The sequence below is a fragment of the Taeniopygia guttata genome, chromosome 12 (assembly GCF_048771995.1).
Source record: "Taeniopygia guttata chromosome 12, bTaeGut7.mat, whole genome shotgun sequence".
In the NCBI taxonomy this organism is placed as follows: Eukaryota; Metazoa; Chordata; class Aves; order Passeriformes; family Estrildidae; genus Taeniopygia; species Taeniopygia guttata.
In genome coordinates, this window is record NC_133037.1 from 15,762,369 (window position 1) to 15,784,019 (window position 21,651).

The following is a 21,651-nucleotide window of genomic DNA, read 5'->3' on the forward strand; positions in this document are numbered from 1 at the left end:
CAGCCTTCCCACACAACCCTCTGCTACCTCACCCTAGGACAAGCATGGTGCCACTGGCACAGGCATAGCTGACAGTGCCACAGCCAGGGGCCACAGAGCTAAACCTCAGTTTGTGTCGAGGTTTGGCACCCATTGTGGGCACTCCACAGACATAGGAGCGGGCCACAGTAAGGAGACGAGGGAGCACTTGGTAGCCCTGCAGCCCCTTCTGCCACCACATTATCCAGGGACAGGACCCCAGATGTAGAAGAACCCTGCAAGGCTGCACTGCTGCCATGGGCAGATTCCAGGAAATCTCCTAGGGTGCCTCAAGGCTCCAAAAAACTAGCACTGAGGTGACCTTGAGCAGGATGTGGCAAAACAAGAGGCCCCTGCTGCCTACTGAACTGCAAGCAAAGCCATGCCACTCACCTTGCCCCATGTCCTCCTCCTCACTCACCCAGAACAGCTCACAAATCAGGCACAAGAGCCAGGGAGCTTTCTGCTGGTCGCCAGGTGACCAGCTCAGGCATTGCACAGGGACAGGGCCTGCCTGGCTAGGGGACTTGGATCATCTCCTTCAGACATTGCTGCATCAGCAGATCAGTTCAGATGCTCATGAAAAATCAACTGACAAAAATACTGGTAACAGCAAATATATACAACCATCTTTCTTGCTAGCAAGTTAAAATTTTATCCCAGAAAAGCTGAACCAGAGACAATTTCAGTCAACAGATAAGCACAGAGATATACACAGACAGAAGGCAGCACCAGACTAGGATGTGCACCTAAGTAGTGTTCACATAGGTTAACATATTAACTTTCCATCCAGCAGCACCTTAGTAGTTTGGTCAAATTCAATCTCACAGAACAAACCCTAAAAGCACAGGTTCTTCAGGTTGATATTTTATTTTTCACAGCTTAAACACGGTCACAGTCCTTTGCAAATTGGGTTTAAGGTACAGAGCTCTCCAGACTGCGCAAACATTCTAAGAACAAACATTTCCAGCATACCAAGAGCTCAGATACACTAGGTCAATCCAACTGTGTTTATTTGTATTTCACCCAAATCACCGCCAAAGTAGTCAGAGCTCAAGGAGCAACAGCCTCCCACTGATCCAGCAAGAGACCAGAAGTAATTGGTAGACAGTCTGCAAGCACCACAAAGAATGCCAGAGGCATTTATTTACATGACCCCTGTTTGCCTAAGAAGAATTCAGCGTTTGCATTTTCCTCACTCAAATGAATCATCACTAGACTTAACTCCTCAGTACTATTCCTCAGCTAACAGGAGTAAAGGCACAAACCACCCAAAATCATCCCCACAAAACTTTTCAGATAGCTGCTACTCACAGAACGAGGCAGACCTTTACTCCATCAGCTGGAGTTCCTCCCCAGGCTGGCACAGCACCCTTGGAGATACCTCTCCAGGCCAGTTTGTCTCATTATCTGTCCAAGGAACGTGGAAAAGGCAAGAAGACACGATTCCTACTGGTGAGCAATACCACTCCTGCCAAGGCAGAACCATCACACCTTCTCTGCTAGCCTGACAACACACTGCACCCCACACCTGAGCTGCAGACACTAAAGCATGAGAACTTCCCCAGGATCTAGCTGCTGCAACCACACAGTTCTCTCCCCCCTCAGTGCCCAGCAGGACCACTGTTCCTTAGCGCAGAGCCCCAAAGCACCTCTCAGGCCTGTCTGCTGGCATGCTCACACAGGCCAGGATGCAGCAGGGCTCCCTCTGACGCTACCCCCTCGCTGTCAGAGCATGGCTCTGCCCAAGAGAGGCAGGCCAGAATTCCTCCAGAGCAGCCGCCCATGGAAGACAAGTCACGGCCAGAGCGCTGGGCCAGCTCTGACCAGGAGCTTCATGACTGAAGCTGGCAAAGGGTCCCACTCCACCTGTCACACATCCTCCTCTGCTTCTGAGAGCGGCCGAGCTCAGCACTCCGGGCACTGGGAGAGGACGAGAACAGAGTGGGTAAGTTACCAACCAGCACCAGTGTTTCTAAAAGCAGGCAAGTGCTTGGGGTTAACAAATCCCATATAAACAAAACTTACTGGTATACAGTGAGAGCAGAACACCTTTACTGCTATCAGCCCCATAATTCTTACTGATTCCCCAGGTCTGATGCCAACAATTAAGCAAAATTTACTACTCTATGTACACAATGCTTAAAGAAATGGGTATGTCTAAGCCAGCAGGTGCTGTCAGCAACGTCACCCAGTTATTTGAGCATTTGTACCAGCTCCCAAAGAAGTGAGCCTGAACTCCTGCAGCAAGGAGTCAGTGCGACCTGGAATCAACCAGGCTTTGCTGATTACTCCTCTGAGTAAACAGTGGTATTCCCAGCACTTCAGCCTGCTCTCGAGCTCCTTTGTTGGCATACTACCCTATATTTAGGAGAGAAGAGTGCAATGACAAGCATTGGGAAGAATGAATAAGTGGTTTAGGATACTTGGTATAGCAGCAGAGACTGTGTGAAGAAACCTAAGAATTAGAAACTCCTAAAGTGAGGAAAGGAATCTGTAAAGCTAAAGATGGGACGAGACAGCATTCAATTTGGCAAGTTAAATAGCAAGTTTTGTTAAGAACAGTACTCACAAGGCAAGAGGCATTAGTAGTCAACCACTAACAAGTAACAGAAATGGGTGGTAGAAAGAAGCTCCTGCCTGGAAGGGCTAAGAGAAAATAGGCACATTCTTGGGTTTTTTAACACAAAAAGATTTTAATCTCAGTTTGGACAGGTGAATGCCAATGGTGTTTTCCGAAGCCTAGGAGTCCAAAGCTCCAGGACCAAGGGAGATATACCTCAGGGAGTGACAGGGATCCCTTACAGCCAGGTCCCACATCCCCCTGCCCACACCTTCCCCCCTGAGCAGCAGGACCTAGTTACACTCCAAAAACACAAGTTTGCCAACTTCAAACCTGCGGCAAATCTCAGTAAATCCAGGCCTGTTGACTTGATGGGCATTGAAAACTTGGGTGAGCCACTTTGCAGCCTGTTGCTTCCAAGAAACCAGAGAGGCCACAGGTAATATGTGGCATTTACACCTTTTTGGGCGGTAGAACCACTAAGCTGCCTTTAGCCACCTGCACTGGGGAGCGGAGATAAAGCCTGGCTGTAGGTCTGTCCCTCCCGGAACAGCCTCTGCAGTTAGTCACGCTCGCAGCGCCCGGAGCCAAGGTCAGCCCTGGGAAGCGGCGGGGCCCACGGAGCCCCGCAGGGACAGCACCGAGGGCCGCCCGGCCTCCCTGCCGGGACAGCCGCCTGTCCTGAGGAACACAACCTCCGCCAGCGACCGGGCACCCACCTGTGCTCCCACAGCGCCGGGCCGGTCCCTGTGAGCGGGGAGAGCCCGGGACGCCCACACGGGGCTTGTCACAACCGGAGCCGGCTGCCGCCACCGACAGCACCTGGGCCGCTCCCGGCGAAGCCCCAGGACTCACTCGGTACAGCCCGGGCCGACCCCGCCGCCCGAAGCCCCGGGCCCGCTCCGCCTCCCGCCCGGCCCCGCCGAGCGCTCCCGGGCGCGGCGCCCACCCAGGGCCGAGGGCGGCGGCGGGAAAGCGGCGCGGAGGGAGCGCGGCCCGGCGGGAAGGCGGCACGGGGCCGGTCCCGCAGGCCGCGGAAGGCGCGCCGAGCTGAGGCGGCGCCGCGCCGGGAAAGCCACCCCGCCGCTCGCTCTCCGCCAGGCCCGGGCCCGCCGCGCCTCTGCTCAGGCCGCGCCGCCGCCGCCGCCAGCCCCGCTCCCCGCCGCCAAGGGCAGGCGGCCCGGCAGGTGCCGCCGCAACCGCGCTCCGGCCGGCCGCGGTCCCTCCGTTCCCGCTCTCACCGTGCACGCCGGGCCCGGCCCCGCTCCCGCCGGCTCCGCGGCCCCGACGCACCGAGCGGGCGGCGCGGCGCGAGCGCGACCCCGCGCGGGCACGTACCGGGGGGCGGGGCTGGCGCGCGCGCGCGGCGCCTGGCAACCGGCGGCACGAGCGCGCCGCGGCCAATCGGCGCCCGGCTTCAGAGCCGGCCACGCCCCTCCCGCCCCGCCCCGCCGAGCCGCCCCGCGCGGCCCCGCCCCGCCCCAGAGCCCCGCCCCAGAGCCCCGCCCGCTCCCGGGGGCCGGCCCGCAGCCCCGCCCCTCGGGCCCCGCCCCCCGGGCCCCGCCCCGCTCCCGGGCCCCGCCTCACTGGCGCAGGTCCCGTCCCCGCTGCTCCGGCCCGCCCCTGTGCGCCGGCCCCACCCACGGCCCCCGCGTGTCCCCCGCGGGGTGACCCCGGCCCCGCCAGCACCCGCCCCGCCGCTCCCGCCGCGCCCCGCCCCGCACGTGTCCGCCCCGGGGTGACCCCGCGCCCGCCCGGCCCCGCCCCGCCGCACCGGGCCCCGCCCCTCCGCCTCCGGCCCGCCCCCGAGCCCGGCCCCGCCCCGTCCCACGCGTGCCCGCGGGTGACTCCGGCCCCGCCTGGCCCCGCGCCCGACCGCAGATATTTGCTCGGGGCCGTCCCGGAGCTCCAGCGGCCCGGGGACGCGGGGCCGCCGCCATGCAGCCCGTGCTGGGGGTCCTGCTCGCCCTGGCCGCGGCTCTGGGCTCAGGTAGGGCCCCAGGCTGGGTCGCCGTGGGGCTGGAGGGCGCGGGGCAGTGCGGGGCCTAAGGCAGGGCCGGAGGCCGGGCCGGGAGCCTGCAGGCCATGCCCTGTCCCGCGGCGGAGGGGGGCAGCGGATGATGCACGGCAGGGACCCTCCCGCTCCAGGGCACATGGATCAGGACATAGGACAGGGATCCCGTGCTCCGTATTACATGGATCCCATGCTCCATAGGACAGAGTTCCCCTCCTCCATGGGACACGGATCCCATGCTGTGTGGGACAGGGCTATCCTCCTCCATGAGGCAGGGATCCGACACTCCACCGGGCCCCAGTGCTTATGCTGTGTCCCCTTGGGCACGCTGAGCTCCTCCCACACTCCCCAGGCCACCGCTCACCCCTCAATGACTTCCAGCGCCTGCGAGCCACCGAGCTGCTGGCAGTGCCTGTGGACTCGCCACCACCGCTGCCGGAGCAGGGCTCTGCGGAGCAGTGTGCCCAGCGCTGTGCCACCAGCCTGGCTTGCCGGTGAGCAGGACACGGTGCCACCGCGGGGCAGCTGGGAGTGCACGGGCCACAACACTGGGTCACTGCACTGGGACACTGGGTGCTCACATGTGTGACCCAGGTCCCGTGGGCCCTGGCTTCACATGGTGCCGTGACAGACTCCCACTGTGCCTCCCAGGGCTTTCCACCATGACCAGCAGAGCCAGTTGTGCCAGCTGCTGCCCTGGACCCAGCATTCACCCCGCATCCAGCTGCAGAAAAACATCCGCTATGACCTGTACCAGAAGAAAGGTGGGCTGGTGCTATGGGTGGGCATGGGGACACCACAGACTGGGCAGAGGCCACTTGGCAAAGGACTCCTCCTTGCCCATGTGCCCTGACCTGGCCCTGGGGCTCTGAAGAGGTGCCTGGCTCTGCTCAGACTACCTGCGGGACTGCATCGTGGGTGATGGCTCCAGCTACCGCGGCACACGGGCCACAACAGAGAAGGGGCTGCGCTGCCAGCATTGGCAAGCCACAACACCACATGACCACAGGTGCCCCCGTGTCCCTGGCTGTCCTGTGGCACCTACCCTGGGCAGCGTGGGACAATGGGGAATGGGGTGGGAGCAGTGTGGGATAGCACAGGAGCGATGGGGACAGTCTGGGGGCAATGGCACTGACAGGGGTAGTGTGTCATCCTTGCTATGCCCACTCCAGGGCAAAGGATTCCTGTCAGCCCTCCTACCCGCTCTGCTGCCAGCAGGTTTCTGCCATCACGTCGCAATGGGCTGGAGGAGAATTACTGCCGAAACCCTGACCAGGACAAGCGGGGCCCGTGGTGTTACACCGTTGATCCCAATGTCCGGCACCAGAGCTGCAGCATAAAGAAGTGTGAGGATGGTGAGTGCCACATCCCAGGATCACCCTGTGCTCTATGCTTCTCCCACACTGAGCCCTGCAGTTGTTGGCAGCTGTCTGCATGACCTGCAATGGGGAGGACTACCGTGGCACTGTGGACCACACAGAATCAGGGACAGAGTGCCAGCGCTGGGACCTGCAGCACCCACACAAGCACCCCTACCACCCCAACAAGTACTAGCCCCCAGCCCCCAGCAGTGCATTGCCCTCACCGAGTGCCAGGTGCTGGGGTGATGGTGCCACCTCAGCTGCTGCTCCCTGTCTCTGGCCCAGGTACCCTGACAAGGGGCTAGATGACAACTACTGCCGCAACCCGGACAGCTCCGAGCGGCCCTGGTGCTACACCACTGACCCCGAGCGGGAACGTGAATACTGCCGCATCCGCATCTGCAGTAAGTCCCCACTAGCATCATGCACAGCTGGGCCTGAAGGTCCTGGGTGCCACCCCGACCCTGCTACTCTGCTCCTCTCTCTGGCCACACAAGCAGAAAAACGCCCACGGCCTGTCAACGTCACCAACGGCTGCTTCAGGGGCAAGGGTGAAAGCTACCGTGGCCACGTGAATGTTACTGTGTCGGGGATCCCCTGCCAGCGCTGGGACTCCCAGGTGCCCCATAAGCATCACTTCGTGCCCGAGAAGTACCCGTGCAAGTAAGGGGATGGCTGTGCACCCCAGGAGGGTGGTGTTGGGCAGCACCCATGAGTGTGGGATTGAGGGGGGACAACCATGTGGCCCCTCCTCCAGGGACCTGAAGGAGAACTACTGCCGCAACCCCGATGGATCAGAAGCACCGTGGTGCTTCACTTCCCGCCCCACTGTCCGCATCGCCTTCTGCTTCCACATCCGCCGCTGCCCTGATGAGCAGGATGCCCAAGGTGAGCCACCCCAGGCACCTGTCCCTGGGTGCCCACCCCAGTGTCCCTGTGAGGGGTGCCAGCCCTCCCTGCCTGTCTCCAGAGTGCTACCATGGCCACGGCAAGCACTACCATGGCCACGTCAGCAAGACACGCAAGGGAATCACCTGCCAGCCCTGGGCTGCCCAGACACCCCACGTGCCCCAGTGAGTGTGTGAGGGTGGTGGGTAGAGGGATGGGGATGAAGACGGGGATGGTAACAGTGATGCTGACTGCCTCCTGGCAGGATCTCACCTGCCACCCACCCTGAGGCACACCTGGAGGAGAACTACTGCCGCAACCCCGATGACGACAGCCATGGCCCCTGGTGCTACACAATGGACCCCCGTACCCCCTTTGACTATTGTGCCATCAAGCCCTGCTGTGAGCCCCTACCCACATCCCTGCAGAGCTAGAGGGGACCTTGGCCACACACAGGGTAGTTTTGGTCCCCTCAGGGTGGCTGGATCCCTTGCCAGTGCCACCCTCTGTTTTCTCTCTGCAGCTGGCAGCACGGTGCCCTCCATCATGGAGAATACAGGTCCTGCGGGTCCTGGGGGTCCTGGGTGGGCACACTGGGGTAGGTGCTGGTGGTACAGCCCCAGCTGATGCCCACCCTGCCCACAGATGTGGTGACATTTGAGCAGTGTGGCCAGCGGGAGGAGAGGCTGCAGCAGAAGGGGCGCATCGTTGGTGGCCAGCCTGGCAACTCGCCCTGGACTGTCAGCATCCGCAACCGGTGAGCGGGTGTCCCACATGCACTTCCATGTGCTCAGTGTCCTCCCCGAGCTCACCCCCTGTCCCCACAGGGCTGGTGTGCACTTCTGTGGGGGATCCCTGGTGAAGGAGCAGTGGGTGATCAGCACACGCCAGTGCTTCTTCTCCTGGTAAGGCTGGGGCTGGGCTGTGGGGTGGTGGGACCCCCCTGTGCCCTCATGTCCCTGTTCCACAGCGATGCCGACCTGACGGGCTATGAAGTGCAGCTGGGGACACTCTTCAAGGACCCTGGCCCTGGGGACCCTGACCAACAGACCATCCCCATTGTGCGGATTGTCTGCGGCCCCTCTGAGTCCCAGCTGGTGATGCTGAAGCTGGCAAGGTGAGTGGCTGTGCCTTGGCCTCTGCCATGCTCCACTGCTGGTCAGGCTGGCACCGTGTCCCACTGCCCCTCTTGCCACAGGCCAGCTGCTCTGACCAGGCGTGTGGCCCTGATCTGCCTGCCCCCTGAGCGCTATGTCGTGCCTGCGGGCACTATCTGCGAGATCGCCGGCTGGGGGGAAACCAGAGGTACCTGCCACAGGCAGCCCCTGCTGGGGGATTCCCTGTTCAATACAGCTCCTGCCAAAGCCATTCTCTCCCCTCTGCCCACAACATCCCCATGTCCATAGCATCTCCCTGCCCACAGCAACTCCCAGGTCCCTGCCATACCCCTGCTCTCAGCATCTCCCTTCCTTGGTATTTTCCTGCCCATTCCATCCCCCTGCCTACAGCATCCCATGTCCCTGATATCACCCTGTCCATGGCATCTCTTTTCCACAACATCTCCCTTCCACATCCCCCTGAAATGACATCTACTGACATTTCTACTACCATTCCCTGCCCACAGTATCCCCTGCCCATGGCACTCCCCTGCATCCCTGCATGCACGATGCTGCATGCCGTGCCCGCTCTCTGCCCGCAGGCACGGCAGACGGCAGCGTGCTGAACGTGGCGCGGCTGCCAGTGCTGGCCCACAGCGAGTGCAACAGGGCGCTGCGTGGGCGCCTGAAGGAGAGTGAGCTGTGCACTGCCCCGCTGCGTGCTGGCGTGGGTGCCTGCGAGGTGAGTTGGGCTGGGGACAGACACCCCAGGGTGGTGGAAGGTGCTGGCACCAGGGTGACACCGCTCTCTTCATGCCACAGGGTGATTATGGTGGACCACTGGCTTGCCTCACCGCTGACTGCTGGGTACTGGAGGGGGTGATCACCCCCTCCCGTGTCTGTGCCCGCACTGACCTGCCTGCCCTCTTCATCCGTGTTTCCCTCTATGTTGACTGGATCTACAAGGTGATGAAGATGGGTTGAGCTGGCATTCCCAGCCTGGCACAGCTGCCACTGCACAATAAAGGCACACCTTAGGCCACCGGGGTCAGCACTGCACAAGGTCTCGTGTTTATTTAACATCAAACCCCAACCCACATCCCTGCCCCTGGCTACACTCACTCCATCTGCCTCTGGTCCTGGTGTGGTCCCCAAGGCCAGCAGTCACCCTGGGCTGGCATAGCCCAGGACCACTGTGGGCACTAGGGGCTGTGCTGGCCTGCCCCATCCTGCCTGGGCTGCCCCAGGTGCTGGAGGAGCCAGTGGGCACAGTTCTTGAAGACATCGGCCTCTGTCTCCACACCAGCCAGTGAGTGGCCACCCTCTGGGTACCACAGCAGCCTGTAGGGAGGCACAGGATGCTCATGCAGCACCCCAGAGCACCCTCCCGGCTCCCACCTGCACCCCACTCACCGTGCTGGCACACCCCTGGCCCGCAGCACCCGGTACAGCTCCAGCGCCTGTGTGGGACTGACGCGCCGGTCCCGGGCACCCACGCACAGCAACACCGGTGTGTGCACCTGCAGCACTGCCCTCAGTGGGTGTCTGACACCCCACACCTGCCACCCCACACCCATCCTGACCCTGCCTTACCTGGGCTGCCTGGGCGATGGGCGAGCGCAGTAGCATGGTGGCCACGTCCTCAGCACGTGGCACCCGCTCAAAGGAGTAGGGCAGCCCTAGGGAGGTGTAGCGCCTGCAGCACAGAGACACTGGTAGGTGTCACAGGGACATGGCGTGGCGTGGCACAGGATGGGGGGTGGCACTCACCAGTCAGGGATGTCAGAGGTGCCCAGCAGTGCGGGCAGGTTGGAGACGGGGCTGCGCAGGGCACAGGCTTGGTAACGCTCGGGCTCACGGGTGAGGAGGTGGAGGGCGATGAAGGCTCCGTGGGAGCCGGCCAGCAGGGCCAGGCGGTGTGGATCCAGCGGCTCTCTGTGCAGTGCCTGCTCTACTGCCAGCTGCACCCATGGGGCACCCACCATTGGCACCCAAACAGTAGCATCCTCCCAGCAGCATCCCTCCAGCACCCTCAGCCCAGTACCCCTCACCTGGGTGTCTGCCACATCCTGCTCACCCACACGGGAAAGCAGGGAGCTGATGCTGGCCTGGCCAAAGCCCAGGGAGCCACGATAGTTCACTAAGGAGACAGGGCCGTGCGTGCCATGTCTCACTAGGACACAGGGCCACATGTCCCTGAGCTCCCCAGCACTCACCCAGGAGCACGGCGAAGCCCAGCTGGCACAGCGCAGCCATGCTCGGACGCCAGCGGGCATCGAAGACAGCGTGGGGGCCACCTGGGGCCAGCATGGGCATCACCTGAGGTGCCACCAGCACCGCCAGGGTGTCCCCACTGTCCCCGCACTCACCATGGGGGCACACAACGAGGGGGTGTGGTGGTGTGCCATCTGAGGGGCTCAGCAGCAGGGCCTCAAAAGCCTGCGTATCTGTGCCAGGGAAAGGGTCCCACTCAGCGGCCACCACCATGGGCACCCAGCACCCTGCTCACCCCCCACTCCCAAGGGTCCCTGGCACCCAGGCAGCACCGAGGTGCAGCAGAGGACCCCAGGGGCTCACCCTGTGCAGTGGGGCCCTGCCCACTGCAGGGTGGCTGGATTGTCAGGGTCTTCCAGGTGACACCAGGCACGGTTGGGGTGTCCTCCACTGGCACCCAGCCAAGGGGCAACTCCTGGCCTGCTGGCGGCAGCACGGCCACCACCTGGGTACAGGCAATGGATGACACTGGGGCTGTGCTGTGACAAGGCTGTGTCATATTGGATCTGGCTGTGCCACACCACACTATGCCTCCCTAAGGCACACCACACCACGGCGTGTGTGCCACACTGTGCTGTGCCTGGCTGCACATTGCTGTGCCATATCCCACTTGTGCCACAGGGTGCCAAGGCACTGCTCACCAGGCTGGGGGGGTGGTGGGGTGCTGAGCAGGTGGCCACCAGCAGGTCCCACTGGAGAGTGAGCAGCTCCCAGCACCCTTCAGATGACCCTGGGGACAGAACACGTGTTGGCGATCATGGCTGCTCACTAGAGCACCATGGGTGGTCGGTACCACGTACCTGCTGTGAGGTTGGCGACGGTGCACGCCTCCGTATCCACGAGCAGCAGGTCCTGTGAGGGTGCAGAGCACGGGCAGTGGTGTCACCATGGGCTGTGTGGGTCACGTCCCTGGCCCTGCCATCCCCTGGACTCACCGTGCGGCTCCGCTGAGGGGTGCCCAGCACGGCTCGCCGGCTGTCAGCTGCCCAGCACCGCGGGGGCAGCACCTCTGCGTAGAGCCCGGTGAAGGCTGTAAGTGGGGGAGAGCACTGGGCTAGTGAGCCAGGGTCATGGGCACCTGGCAGGGGGTGACCAGGCCCCCATCAGAACCTAGCTCTGCCCACCATGCCTTGCTCACCCTCCGTGGGCTCCTGAACCACATCGAGCACTGTCACCGTCTGCCTTGTCTGCCAGGTGAGCTGGGGAGAGCTAGTGCTCAGGGATGGACCCGTGCTGGGGGAAACTGAGGCAGAGAGGCCTGGGGACACCCCCACCCTCCAGCCAAGCACTGCGAGAGGCTGTGACACCTGGGCACTGTGCTGGCAGCACAAGGTGGCACAGCCGTGAGGCCCCACTCACCATGCGCAGGCGCAGACACTGCCGGTGGGGCCCCCCCACAGCCCCCTCCAGGTAGAGCAGGCGCTGGCCATCAGGGCTCAGCCGGGGGGAGCAGACAGAACCATTCTCTGCTGACAGCAGCTCTGTGGACAACAAGGAGTCAGCATCCCAGGGATGCCCAGGGCACCCCCCAGAGCCCCAGCGCTCACCGCAGCACCCGCTGGCCAGGTCCAAGTGGAAAATCCCTGACCTGGGAGGAAAGAGTGGGTCAGTTTGGACCCCCACAGTGCTGATACTGCATGGACATCCTGGCATAGTGCTGGTTGCTGGCTGGGACCCACCTCCTGTTGGAGCAGGCGTTCAGCCCCAGGCGGAAGGGCTTGTGCCACCAGCCCACAAACACCACACCACGGTCATCCGGGGACCACAGGGCCTGTGTGACAGTCAGGCTCATCCCACGGCTCCAAGCTGGGTCCCCTGGGGTGCTCCCTGCACCCCATCCTGACCTGGCCAGGGGAGAGGTGCTCCGGGACTCCCTGCAGCACTGACAGGCTGAGGCCCTCCAGGTCCAGGACACAGAGGACTGGCATGCTTCGTGTGCTCAGGGCCTCCCCCCAGTCCTCGTGGTACTCAAACTGCTTGCCCTGTGGCACAGACCCATCAGCCCCATGGCCGGTGTCCCCAGGCATGCAGCTCTGTCCACGACACACTCATGGGATGTATGGCACACTCATGGGGTGCACAGCATGTTCAGAGGGTGTCTCGTATGCCTAAGGGGCATGTGCCACGTTCACAGTGCAAATGGCATGCTTGGGGGCGCACTGAACACACTCATGGGGCACCTACCTCCTCATCCTCATCCTCTGCTGCTGGCCAGGCTGCTCCTGGCACGTCCCAGGGACAGGGGGGCTGTCCTTTGGGCCGGCTCTTCTCAGCCACATAGAGGAGCCGTGTCTCCGAGTGTGACCAGGCCAGGCAGGCAAAAGGCCCTGGCATGGCAAAAGGGTGCCAAAGCCCAGCCTGGGCACCAGCTGGGCACCAGGCAGCGACCAGGCCATGCCAACCTCACCCCTGCTGTGGGCGGGAACCATGGGGAAGGGGCCCTACCCTCCGTGTAGACGTCCCCGTGCTTCCCCAGCGCCGTGAGATCCACGCTGTGGCTGCATCCCGCGCTGTCCCACACCTGGGGGACGGGCACAGGGTGTGCACGGTGCCCAGCACCCCGCAGCGGCACTGCGGCCCCGGGAGCGGCCCCACAGCCGCCTTACCTCCAGCAGCTCGTGGCCCTGCCGCGGGCAGCGCGTGAGCGCGGCGCGGCGCTGCCCCGCGGGCGAGTCCTGGCTGAGCAGCCTGAGGGCGGCAGGCGCGGAGGCTGCGGCGGGCCCTGCGCTGTGGGCACCGGAGCCGCGGCGGGCACCGGCCGTGGCACAGCCGCAGCGTCCCGCCCCGCAGCCCGCCCGTGCCGTACTGGCTGTGGATCTCGGCGCTGAGCGCGGTCCGGCTGACGGCGAGGCCCTCGCGGCCGGCGGTGCGCCGCAGGCTGTAGTGGCGGCCGAAGCGCAGCAGCCGCCGGCGGGCAAGGTCGGGGCGGCTGCACTCTGAGGGACGGCACCGTCAGCGCCCGCTCACACGGGGCCGAAGGCGCGGGGCGGCCGAGCCCGCCACTCACCGGTGTAGAGCAGGAAGGTCTGGCCCCCGGACGCGGCCCTGAGGGCGGCGCGGGTGACGGCGGGGAACCGGCTCAGCTCCCGGTAGCGGGCAGCGGGGCCGCGGGCCGCCTGCATGAGGGAAGGGACGTGCTGGACGGGGGTCTCACCCCCATGCCCACCGCCCGAAACGGGGCTGTGCCCACCCACACAGTTCCCCTGAACCCTCCTGCCCACCTCCACACCCTTCTCGGTCCCTGTGGCCATGGGCCTGTTCTTTGCCGGGCCGGGCTGCCGGCGCCTGCTGCCCGCAGTGGGACGGCTGCCAGAGCCCGGGGGAGGGGCCCGCGGCAGCGCCCCGGCCGCTGCCAGCCCTCCGGCCCTCCGGCCGCTGCCAGCCCTCCGGCCACTGCCAGCCCTCCGGCCACTGCCAGCCCTCCGGCCGCTGCCAGCCCTCCGGCCGCTGCCAGCCCTCCGGCCCTCTGGCCACTGCCAGCCCTCCGGCCCTCCGGCCCTCCAGCCCTCTGGCCGCTGCCAGCCCTCCGGCCCTCCGGCCGCTGCCAGCCCTCCGGCCCTCCGGCCACTGCCAGCCCTCCGGCCCTCCGGCCACTGCCAGCCCTCTGGCCCTCCGGCCGCTGCCAGCCCTCTGGCCCTCCGGCCACTGCCAGCCCTCCGGCCCTCCGGCCACTGCCAGCTCTCCAGCCCTCCAGCCCTCCGGCCGCTGCCAGCCCTCCAGCCCTCCGGCCCTCCGGCCCTCCGACCACTGCCCCGCATGGCCAGGCAGGGGTCACGCCCAACACGTCCCCGGCAGCACAACCGCACATCTGGGCAGCTGGAAGGTCCAGCAGCCACCAGCTGCTGGAGCTCCAGGAGTGGAAATTACACCGGTACTGGCACTATCACTAGAGACACTGGGGTGCTGAACTACATTGTTTATTGGGGGTCAGCAGCAGGGGTCAGCACCCTTAGCACTGCAGGTGCTTGAGCAGCCACAGCGCCATGTTCATGAAGCCATCAGCTTCGGCTTCGACGCCAGCCAGCGCATGGTTGTTCCCTGGGTACCAGAGCACCCTGGAAGGGAAATAGGGATTAGTGCTGTGTCTGCACCTCAAAGTTTAAGCCCCCAGCACCCCACTCACCGTGTGGGCACCCCCCGGGCCTTGAGGGCACGGTAATACTCCAGACCCTGCTTGGGGGGCACACGCCGGTCGTCCTCCCCCAGCATCAGCAGCACAGGTGCACGGACCTGCAGGAGCAGCACAGCCTCAGCACTGGCACTGCTGCTGGGGACAAGGACAGGGATGGGGACAGTGACATACCCGGTCAACATAGCGTATGGGTGACTTGTGCAACATCTCTGTCCATTGGGCTGGATCTGGCAGGGCATCGGGTTTGTAGGGCAGCCCTGTCTCTGTCAGGCACCTGCAGGCAAGAGAGTTGGGGGCATGTGTGTGGCTGAGATGGCAAGGAGCCTGGGGAAGATGGGCTCACAGTACTCACCAGTCTGGGATGTCAGTAGTGGTCACCATGGAGGCGATGTTCACCACGGGGTTGCGGACCACACAGGCACGGTAGGTGTCAGGGAACTGCCCGATGAGGTGGCATGCCAGGAAGCCCCCATGTGAGCCGCCAACCAGTGCCACCCGGCTAGCATCCAGCATCTCCTCCTGCAGCACCTGCTCCACGCAGAGCTGCCGCCACAGGGAACACCCAGTGAGCAGGCAGCCCCACTGTCCCTTCTCAGGGCACCTTCTCAGTGCCCCAGGACCATGTGCCAGGCCATACCTGCACATCATGTACGTCCTGTGTGCCCACGCTGCCTGGCAGGGAGGCCACGCTGTCCTGGCCAAAGCCCAGCGAGCCGCGGTAATTCACTGCGTGGGGAGCAGCGTCAGAGCCCTTCCTCCCTCATGCCCCCCCAGCCCCTCCATGGGTGCTGTGTCACCTGGAGCCTGGTGTCACTCACCCAGCAGCACGGCAAAGCCCACACGGCACAGCGCTGCCGGGTACAGCATCCACCCGGCCGTGAAAACGGAGTGAGGACCACCTGCAAATGGCAAAAACAGAAGGGGGGTGACACTGCCTGGGTGGGGCACAGTAGGGTGGGGACAAGCTCTTACCATGGGGCATCACGACCAAGGGGGGCTTCCGGCCAGTGGGACCCTCACTTGGGCGCATCAGGATGGCATCGAAGTCCAGGCCCCCTGTGGAGGCAGGGAGGAGGTGTCAGGAGCAGTGAGGATGGTGGAGCATAGCCTGACCCCACCTTGGACACTCACTGTACTGGGGATGCTCCTGCTCTGCTGGGGGCTGCAGGGTGTGGATGCCCCAGCTGATGCCGGGCACGGGGGGTGTGTCCTGCAGGCAGATCCACTGTGTCTGTGCCTCATGGCCGGCGGTGGGCAGGACTGCCACTTTCTGAGCAGGGAGAGGGGTCAGTGCCCATGCCAAGGGGCTGGTGGGCACTGGGGAGAGGGGTCAGTGCCCGTGCCAAGGGTCTGGTGGGCACTGGGGACATGACTTTACCAACATGGGGGGGCAGCTAGGGGTGGAAAACCTGGCCACCAAGAGGTCCCGGTCGATGGTGAGGACAGACCAGCTTCCCTGGGGTGAATCTGGGGAGGAGGGGGTCAGACTTACAGGTGTGACCCTCTCCCCACCCCTGGCACCAGCATGGCCCCATTGGCCTGTCACTCACCAGCTGTCAGTGAAGTTGTGGTGCCTGTTGCTGTGTCCACCACGAACACATCCTAGGGGCATGAGGGCAGAGTCCAGTGGAGCCCTGACCCAGCCAGGACCCCCTTGTGTCCCCCACCACCCCCTCACCTGCTGGCTGCGCTGGGCTGTGTCCAGCAGGATCCTGCGGCTGTCGGCTGCCCAGCACATCCCTGGCAGTGCGCCACAGTAGATTCCCGGGAAGGTACCTGTGATCAGAGTGGTGGCACTCAGCATCCCCCTGCGTCTCCCCCAACACCCCCAGAGCTGTACTCACCCCATGCTTGTCGTGGCACAGCCTCCAGCACCGTGCTGGTGTGTTTGGTGTACCAGTCGTACTGCAGGAGACATAGGGCAAGTTTTTCAGGGTCTCAGCCTGCCTGTCCACTGCAGCCCAAGGAGGGGACACCACTGCCCTCCTGCCAGCCCCACCCTAGCATGGGCACTCTGGCACCTCCCTGGTGCCTGCCAGTGTCCCCCTGGTGCTGCTCACCATGCGGAGTTGGCTGCACTGCTGGTGGGGGCCCAGGACATTGTTTTCCAGGTAGACGATGCGGCAGCCATCAGGGCTGAGTCGCGGTGACCACACGGCCCTGGAGTCCTCAGAGAGCAGCTCTGCATGGGCACGAGGGGATGGTGAGGGGATGGTGAGGGGTGGCAGGGGAGCAAGGGCACCAGCAGGATCGGGGCGTGCACTGCTTACCGCATCTCCCACCCGTCAGGTCCACGTAGAAGAGCGCTGACCTGCCAGCACAGAGGGGTGTCACAGTAGGGTTGGGGGGTCAGGCTGTGGGGTGGGTGCCCTGGAGGGTCCCACAAGCAGGGCTGGGATGTGGGGTGCCCTGCGGGGACTCACCGGCGGTTTGTGCAGTGCCGCAGCCCCAGGCGGAAGGGGTCATGCCACCAGCCCACGAACACCACACCGGTGTCCTCAGGTGACCAGAAAGCCTGTGGGGAGAGGGGAGATAAGCAGCTCAAAATGCTGCTGTCTCCTGAAACCTCCCTTCTCTGGTTCCCTGCAGCTCCCCATCCTGACCTGGCCGGGAGACAGGTGCTCTGGGATGCCCTCCAGCACTGAGATGCTGTTGCCCTCAATGTCCAGGACGCAGAGGACGGGCACACTGCGGGTGCTCAGCGTCTCACCCCAGTCCTCATGGTACACGAACTGCTCGCCCTGTGGCACAGTCTGGTCAGCCCCACGGCCACACAGCCAGCCCCCAGCTGACCCAGGGTGGGGAGACCCCACCTTGACAGGTGCATCTTCCTTCTTAGGGTGCCCCGTGTCCTCATCAGAGGTGCCCAGCTCGGGGGCTTTGCTCTGGAAGAAGGACTCAGCCTTGGGACGCTTCTTCTCCGCCACATAGACCAGGTGAGTCTCCGAGTGAGACCAGGCAAGGCACCCAAACTGGTCTGCAGGGGCAGGTCAGCACTGGCCACCTTGTCCCCTGAAAACCCACATTCTCCGGCATTCCCCAGCCCCTCACCATCATCATAGACACTGCCATGCTTGTCCAGCGCTGTCAGGTCGATGCTCTTCACCTTCCGGTTCTGATCCCAGACCTGGGGGCAAAGACGCCAGTGCGGTCCCAAAACACAGTGTGGTTCCAGCTCCGAATCCCCAGTGAATATCCATTTACACCCAGGCCCCTTCTCACCTCCAGGAACTGCTTCTCCTTCTCCTTGCCAGGGACCTTGCGCAGGACAGCCTTCAGCATCCCACTGGGGGACTCCCGGCTCAGCAGCCTGTGGGTGATTGCCCATCAGCCCCCCACTTATTGCTACCCCGAGGGACCCCGTGTGGGGGGCAGGATGGGACTTACTCGTCCTTGATCTCAGAGCAGGTGCCAGCGGGCCCCGAGTAGACAATGGAGGCTCCATCGTGGAAGATGAGGTACTGACGGCAGAACTTGATGTTCTCAGCCCTTGCCAGGTCCCGCTGCGACCACTCTGCGGGGAGCAGGTGAGGAGACCAGCTGCATCCCCTGCAGGCAGGCAAGGACTCCCCGGACCCCTCTTTGCCCCGCAGTGCTCCCCATGCCCGTACCGGTGTAGAGGCTGCAGTACTTGCCGCCGTACTGGGTGGTGAGGTCGGGGCCGAGGCAGGCGGTGCTGAGCGCCGGGTGCTGGCTCAGCTCTCGGTACAGCTCCGACAGCTCCTCCACACCTGACTGCACCTGCGGGACACGCCGGGGTGGCTGCAGGGCTGGGGGGCACGGACCGGGGAGTAACGGGGAACAGGGGCATTTACTGGGGCTCCAGTATAGACAGGGGGGGATTTTGGGGGGTACGGAGAGCAGCGCTTGCGGGTGAAGAGCTGGGGTACATGGGGGGAAGCGAGCAGAGAGGTTAGTGCGGGACTGGGGCCGCAGAGCCAGGACACTACCGCGGTACCAGGGAGCAGGAGGGCACTGGAGATACTGGGGTACATAGCCGGGATCAGGAGGGCACTGCGACAGTTGCTGGGGTACCCGTGGCTACCGGGATACCGGGTGCAGGTCGTGGGGTGCAAGGGGCGCCCGGGAGGGTCCTGCAGCAGCGGGGGTCTGTGGGGATTAGAGGGTACCGGGCAGTTCCCGGGGCGGTGCCGAGCCGGGGTCAGCGAGCAGCGGGGTCGGAGGTGCCGGGCTGGCGGGGCGGGAGGGGCGGGAGGGGCAGCGGGGGGGTCCCGGCGCTCTGACGTCACTCCCCATCCCCTCACCGGCGGCTCCATGTCCTCGCGGCGGGGGGCGGGGCCAGGATCGGCACTTCCGGGATGGGGCGGGGCCGCCGGCCTGCGGCACCTCCCATTGGCTGCGGCGCTCGGACCACCTCCCGCTTCGGGGCGCCTCCCGGTGGGCGCGGGTGGCGCTGCAGCCGCAGGCAGCGGAGTCCCCGCGCCCCCGGCGTGTCCCGGCGGCCGTCCCCAGCCACCGCATCGCAGCCGGCGGACAGACCGCGGCTCCGCAGCCTCTGCATCGCCCGGGGGAGGTTTACCCACCGGGTGGCTGCGGAGCAGGGGCTCCATGCGCAGGACCGGGGGGATCGGGCCCTTTGAGAGGAGCAGGGATGCCCAGGCCCAGCAGCCTGGCTGGAAGATATCGGGCCATCGCGGGCCCATTGGACTAAGCAGCCTGGTCAGGGCGGTGGGACTGAATCATTGGTGCCCACAGCATCCCTGCCAACGGGGATTGGACCCTTGGGAGCCCATTGCACCCCTCAGCCTGGCCGGGCAGGTGGGATCAGGTCCTCGATGCCCACAGGGACCCCCTATCCCACCAGCCCAGCTGTGAGTGGCAGAGTTCAACAGTGCTTGGTGACAACTAGACCCATTCCAGCCACCCCCACCATGGCAGGCGTACCGATCGCCCGTCCCCCAGACTGCAGGCAGGCAAGAATCGGGGCCAGCCTGTGGTTTGTGTCAAGTCCTTTTTATTCTGTTCCCACAGAAACACCTGGTGAGGGGGCAGCTTCTGGGAGGGAGTCACGACACAGCGGCAGGGGTGGTACGGCACGGTACGGCACGGTACGGGGTCACTACGGGTGGCACAGAGCACAGCAGACACGCACACCGTCACAATGTTCAGAGGGAGCGCACCCGGCATCGCACTTACCGCTGGAAACGGCGCCCAGCCGCGCTCGGCCCTCGGTCTTTGCACCCCCCGACCCCCCGCCCCATCCAGCAGACTGCCACGAATCGGGCCGGGGGGGACTGCGTGCCCCCGGTCCTGGCAGGCACGAAGGCAAGGCGGCGGATGTGCTCGGGCGGCGAGATTGGCCCCGGCGGGGGTCTCGGTCCCGCGTGCGATTTACACACTGTACAAGTATTTACAGCGCGAGGAGCGGCGGGGCCCGCGGCCCGCGGGAGGCGCCCCCGGGCTCTGCACTGGTCAGGCGGGGAGCGGCGGCGGCCGTGCGCGGGGCCGGGCATCTCCTCCTCGGGCTGCCCCCGGGATCCCCGTCCCACGGCCGCCGGCCTGCCCCCAGCCTAGGGCACCGGCAGAGCTCCCGGAGAGGGATCTGCCACAAAGCGTGGGCTTCCCGCGGCAGCCGGGTCCTCGATCACAAGTGCATAAATCTGCTAAGAGCTTTCAGTACAGCGATGGACTGATGGAGAAGAAAAAAAGAAAAGTCCAGGCAAAGAACAGCAAGCACTGAAAGGCGGGTGGAACCGTGCAGAAAAGTAGCAAGCCATGCTCTACGACGGGACAGACGGTCACGGGCGCTAGGGCTGCCCTTTGGCAAAGTGGCCCTCCGTGGGTCGAACATGCCACGAATTCATACGCACGGGTGGTCGGTACTGAATAGTTCTTGGGTCGCTCGGCGGCACGCTTTGCGATGGAACCCTTAGGCGCGACATTGAACTGATTAGCTATTCACAGGTCTTGTTCTGGAGTCGTGTTATTTCGTTGCATAGAACATCAGGCGGGTGAGCGGGCGGCTGCCCCCCGCCACGGGGGTGTCGGCGGGGCGCTGCCAGCGCGGGGAGGCGGCGGGGCGCGGGCGAGCCCCCTCCTCGGGCTGCCTCCCCCCCTGGGAATCCCCTCCTGGCAGGGCGAGTGGGATTTGGCCGCCGGCCGCTGCGCCGGCCGTCCCCGCAAAATGGCTTGAGAAGGACTTGGATTGCACAGTAAAACGAAGGATACTGCCGGAGGCAAAGCTCTCCTGATCTTGTTCCACGGGATTTGTGCTCTTTTGTAGCCTCCTGCACTCTATTGCTTCTACAGACGACAGCCCGTGTGCTAACTCATCGCACAAAGCAAAGAGGGAAGAGGATTTGGTATAAACTTTAGAAAAATAAAACCCCGAAACCAAAAGAAAATGAACCCAAAGAAACCGAGGAAAAAAGGACCCCCCTGACGACGCCCCGTGCCCCCCCCTCCCCCCCCACCCCCCGGTGCGGATGAGGTATACACAGAAATCAAAGTGGGATGATTAAGGCTGTTCTTGAAAGAAAAGGGGTGCCCGGCGGCAGGCGCGCTGGCTGCGTGGCGAGGGCGAGCGCGGCCCTTTCAATGCTTCCAATGGCTTCGGGACACGCGCCCAGCCGGCCGCGCCGCCTGTCAGAGTCCTATGGCCTCGTATTTCGGTAGTGAAACAGTGTTAGGTCCTAGCTGACGCTCCGGGGCGCCCCGGCGGGGCCGGGAGCGGCCGCAGTGCAGGGGGCGCGGGGACGGCCCCGGCGGGGCGGGTGGGGTCGGGAAGGAGGAGCGGCGCCCACAGCGCCCAGCCCTCGGCTCGCGGGGGGGAAAAACCTATGAAGAGGCCAGAGCTGGGGTTCAGAGGGAGCAACTCTGCGTATAATCTTGAGAAAGGGCCGCAGCCGACCTACGGGGCCTGACCCGACGGGCCGGACCAGGCCCATCCCCTTGGGGCAGCTGCCGGGGCTCGCCGTGTGCCGCGCCGGAGCTGCTCGCCAGGCGTGGGGGGCACCCGCCCCGGGGCGTCCGCCGGGCCCCTGCTCGGCCGTCGTTTGGTCCAGCATCCAGGGATCGCCCTGTTTTCAAAAGCTTGCGAGAGACAGAGAGGGGGCGAGAGAGAGGGAGAGAGAGAGAGACAGAGAGGCGTTAGTCCGAGCAGCCCCTCCCCGCGGAAGGGTCCCCGCCGAGCGGCAGCGCTAGCCCGAGCAAAAAGACCCCAGAGAGCCAAGAGGCACTGAGGTACTGCCGGCGGAGCAGCTGCCGCCGCCTCCGCCCGCCCCCGCGCTGGACGGGCTCCCGGAGCAGAGCCCGGACCGCCCAAAGCTTCCCTGGAAACCCAG

The 21,651-nt window shown here is 64.4% G+C and overlaps 5 protein-coding genes across 17 annotated transcripts in view; 1 reads left to right on the top strand and 4 right to left on the bottom strand.

Moving 5' to 3' along the window:
- The window catches only part of DAG1 (dystroglycan 1), a 49,407-nt gene extending 45,471 nt beyond the window's left edge, over window positions 1-3,936 (bottom strand). Inside the window, exon 1 of one of the 4 annotated variants that reach the window (XM_072935001.1) lies at window positions 3,920-3,936. The gene's annotated coding sequence lies outside the window, so the exon portion shown is untranslated. Of the gene's footprint in view, window positions 1-1,332; window positions 1,351-3,300; window positions 3,638-3,822 lie in introns of those variants that run through there. The other 3 variants (XM_030283531.4, XM_030283533.4, XM_072935000.1) reach the window with 3 other exon arrangements.
- Window positions 3,937-4,392: 456 nt separating this feature from the next.
- Window positions 4,393-9,003, top strand: MST1 (macrophage stimulating 1). Of its 3 annotated transcripts, none has more exons than XM_030283545.4 (18): window positions 4,393-4,571; window positions 4,948-5,089; window positions 5,247-5,359; window positions 5,490-5,604; window positions 5,814-5,950; window positions 6,022-6,142; window positions 6,242-6,360; window positions 6,454-6,619; window positions 6,714-6,844; window positions 6,927-7,029; window positions 7,110-7,246; window positions 7,368-7,403; window positions 7,490-7,601; window positions 7,672-7,749; window positions 7,815-7,961; window positions 8,043-8,149; window positions 8,544-8,683; window positions 8,764-9,003. In XM_030283545.4, exons 1-18 carry the CDS (start codon window positions 4,520-4,522, stop codon window positions 8,923-8,925), a joined length of 2,118 nt encoding a protein of 705 aa, XP_030139405.4. In that variant the 5' UTR covers window positions 4,393-4,519; the 3' UTR covers window positions 8,926-9,003. The 3 variants fall into 3 exon arrangements, with proteins under 3 accessions (XP_030139405.4, XP_030139406.4, XP_072791111.1); XM_030283546.4 differs by having other exon boundaries at window positions 6,457-6,619; XM_072935010.1 differs by lacking the exons at window positions 4,393-4,571; window positions 4,948-5,089 and having other exon boundaries at window positions 5,470-5,950.
- Window positions 8,989-13,566, bottom strand: LOC100231670 (acylamino-acid-releasing enzyme). Of its 6 annotated transcripts, XM_030283541.4 has the most exons (22): window positions 13,437-13,566; window positions 13,223-13,331; window positions 13,022-13,151; window positions 12,822-12,903; window positions 12,661-12,736; window positions 12,400-12,542; window positions 12,060-12,197; window positions 11,895-11,986; window positions 11,763-11,803; window positions 11,575-11,696; window positions 11,354-11,414; window positions 11,151-11,245; window positions 11,016-11,067; window positions 10,857-10,945; window positions 10,519-10,660; window positions 10,311-10,388; window positions 10,158-10,238; window positions 9,993-10,081; window positions 9,712-9,902; window positions 9,535-9,637; window positions 9,355-9,461; window positions 8,989-9,282 (listed from the first exon to the last, which is right to left on the bottom strand). In XM_030283541.4, exons 1-22 carry the CDS (start codon window positions 13,464-13,466, stop codon window positions 9,144-9,146), a joined length of 2,190 nt encoding a protein of 729 aa, XP_030139401.4. In that variant the 5' UTR covers window positions 13,467-13,566; the 3' UTR covers window positions 8,989-9,143. The 6 variants fall into 6 exon arrangements, 5 of the variants coding, with proteins under 5 accessions (XP_030139401.4, XP_072791110.1, XP_072791108.1 ...); XM_072935009.1 differs by having other exon boundaries at window positions 11,575-11,803; window positions 13,223-13,352; window positions 13,437-13,515; XM_072935007.1 differs by having other exon boundaries at window positions 10,158-10,388; window positions 11,575-11,803; window positions 13,223-13,352; window positions 13,437-13,516.
- A 550-nt stretch (window positions 13,567-14,116) lies between these two features.
- On the bottom strand, window positions 14,117-18,844 carry LOC100219182 (acylamino-acid-releasing enzyme). Its single transcript, XM_030283543.4, is given in 23 exon segments — window positions 14,117-14,270; window positions 14,339-14,445; window positions 14,519-14,621; window positions 14,700-14,890; window positions 14,985-15,073; window positions 15,166-15,246; window positions 15,320-15,403; window positions 15,479-15,617; window positions 15,726-15,814; window positions 15,898-15,949; window positions 16,026-16,123; window positions 16,192-16,252; window positions 16,408-16,529; window positions 16,618-16,658; window positions 16,771-16,862; window positions 16,951-17,088; window positions 17,161-17,324; window positions 17,399-17,474; window positions 17,570-17,657; window positions 17,735-17,861; window positions 17,959-18,088; window positions 18,613-18,640; window positions 18,642-18,844. Coding segments are annotated over 23 exon segments (2,394 nt in total). The 5' UTR covers window positions 18,830-18,844; the 3' UTR covers window positions 14,117-14,164.
- A 461-nt stretch (window positions 18,845-19,305) lies between these two features.
- BSN (bassoon presynaptic cytomatrix protein) overlaps window positions 19,306-21,651 on the bottom strand; it is an 88,789-nt gene continuing 86,443 nt past the window's right edge. For all 3 annotated transcript variants that reach the window (XM_072935023.1, XM_030283536.4, XM_030283535.4), the window contains one exon: window positions 19,306-21,400. The gene's annotated coding sequence lies outside the window, so the exon portion shown is untranslated. The remainder of the gene's footprint in view (window positions 21,401-21,651) is intronic.

Bases quoted from the DNA above. Each gene is read 5' to 3' on its own strand.
- MST1 (XM_030283545.4), top strand. From the start codon at position 4,520: ATGCAGCCCGTGCTGGGGGTCCTGCTCGCCCTGGCCGCGGCTCTGGGC. The intron at 7,247-7,367 runs GTGAGCCCCTAC...TTCTCTCTGCAG, and splicing joins TTGTGCCATCAAGCCCTGCT to CTGGCAGCACGGTGCCCTCC. The intron at 7,750-7,814 runs GTAAGGCTGGGG...CCTGTTCCACAG, and splicing joins CGCCAGTGCTTCTTCTCCTG to CGATGCCGACCTGACGGGCT.
- LOC100231670 (XM_072935006.1), bottom strand. From the start codon at position 13,466: ATGGCCACAGGGACCGAGAAGGGTGTGGAG. The intron at 10,082-10,157 runs GTGAGTGCTGGG...CTGTCTCCTTAG, and splicing joins GGGCTTCGCCGTGCTCCTGG to TGAACTATCGTGGCTCCCTG. The intron at 9,638-9,711 runs GTGAGTGCCACC...TCTGTGCTGCAG, and splicing joins ACCTCTGACATCCCTGACTG to GCGCTACACCTCCCTAGGGC.